The sequence below is a fragment of the Nematocida homosporus genome (assembly GCF_024244095.1).
Source record: "Nematocida homosporus strain JUm1504 chromosome Unknown 4403, whole genome shotgun sequence".
NCBI classification, from domain to species: Eukaryota; Fungi; Microsporidia; genus Nematocida; species Nematocida homosporus.
The window spans coordinates 1-1,462 of NW_026250544.1; the positions used below are offsets into that span (position 1 = coordinate 1).

Below are 1,462 nucleotides of genomic sequence, written 5' to 3' on the forward strand. Positions count from 1 at the left end.
TAAACTAAACGTAATTTAACATAATCAAAACAAACAACAATTTTGAAATAAAATTCCGATTTGTGGTGAGTCCAATCTATTACTTAATTGGGTAAAATTTTGTACACATGCCCAGTGTTCTCGAGAGTAGAGAACTACACCAGTCGCAACTGCGAGGCTCTTCTGGTCTTCGCAGATTACTCTATAAATGTCCTATTGTTGCGTTTGGAGTGGTTCTCTACTTTATGTATATTTTGACAGTTGGCGAGAAGATCTTTCCAGAAGATCTTTCTTTTGGAGGAGTGTCTGCCAAACAGGCAAGCACTCTACTCTTCGTGGCCGGCTGTCTGATCTCGCAAGTATGTTTTTTCGCCTTTTCATCTTTTAATATTGGTTTGTTATCTTCGCCTATCTCGGAGTCGTTTATGGGCGTTCGCTCTTTAGCGGCCTCTCTGCAGACAGGGGTAGAATCGGCGGAACTCTTTCCAACGATGTTCTGCTGTTTGTGTTTAACGGCTCTTTTGACCAGCGGTACCTTTCTACTGATGTACTTCTGTCGGGCTGAGCGGCTCTTTCGGACTATTCCGACTTTGGTCTCTAATGCCTTGTTTATTGTTATTGGGATTCAGTGCATCCGCTATGCGAATGAGCGAGTGACTTCAGTGGCTCTGCCCATTTCGCCATGGACAATCTGTCTGCTCTTTAATGGCTTAGGCCTGGCCTTGTGCGCCTTCTTCTTCTTTAACAAGAAGCACTATCCGGTGGTCACTAAGTACAGTATTCTGATTATTGCTGCGGCTGGGACAGTCTTGTTTTATGCTGCTAAAATGGCCATGGGTCTGTCCCTTAGTGATGTGGTGGCAAATGGATGGCTGCAAACGGATCCACGGGTTTCTGTTACGTTTCAGCTACCGGCCTTTGCTTTCAGTCAGATCAACCGAGCGGCCGTGGTGCAGCACCTGCCTAATATTGTCGGACTAGTACTGCTGAACGTACTGCAGTTCCCTATCAATCTGCCGCCTACGGTCTCACAGACCAAAGCGTACGCCTCGCCGCGCCAAGAGTTGTTGGCGAACAGTCTGTGCAATGCAGCCACCTCGGTGGTGGGCATGTCCTCTTATTTGCTGCCTTCTTCTATAATGGCCGTTCGTCAGGCCGGATCATCGAGTCGGGTGGATACTTTGTTAATTTCGGCCGGATTGTGTGTGGCGTTTCTGCTCTCCTACCGGCACTTCTTCTACATTCCCTTTATTGTGTTTGATTTGATTCTGCTCTTCCTGGGCGGGAATATTGTTCTGAACACTTTGGCCGCCGTTCTTCAAGAAGGTGCCTCGCATCTGCCTTTTGTTCTGGCCGTCACGGCCTTTGCATTGTTCATGGACAGTATTCTCTGGGGCGCTTTAGCAGCGATAGTCCTCTATGGCACCCAAAAAGGTCTACGCCGGGTGGCGCACCGACTCATGCCCAGCACAGCCTCGACTCT

General features: G+C 48.1%; 1 protein-coding gene across 1 annotated transcript; it reads left to right on the top strand.

Moving 5' to 3' along the window:
- Window positions 1–107: 107 nt before the first annotated feature.
- Window positions 108–1,460, top strand: NEHOM01_2529 (uncharacterized protein; the record flags this gene model as incomplete). Its single annotated transcript, XM_051491405.1, has 1 exon — window positions 108–1,460. A coding segment is annotated over one exon (1,353 nt), but the record flags the coding sequence as incomplete, so codon positions are not given.
- Between the last annotated feature and the right edge of the window lie 2 nt (window positions 1,461–1,462).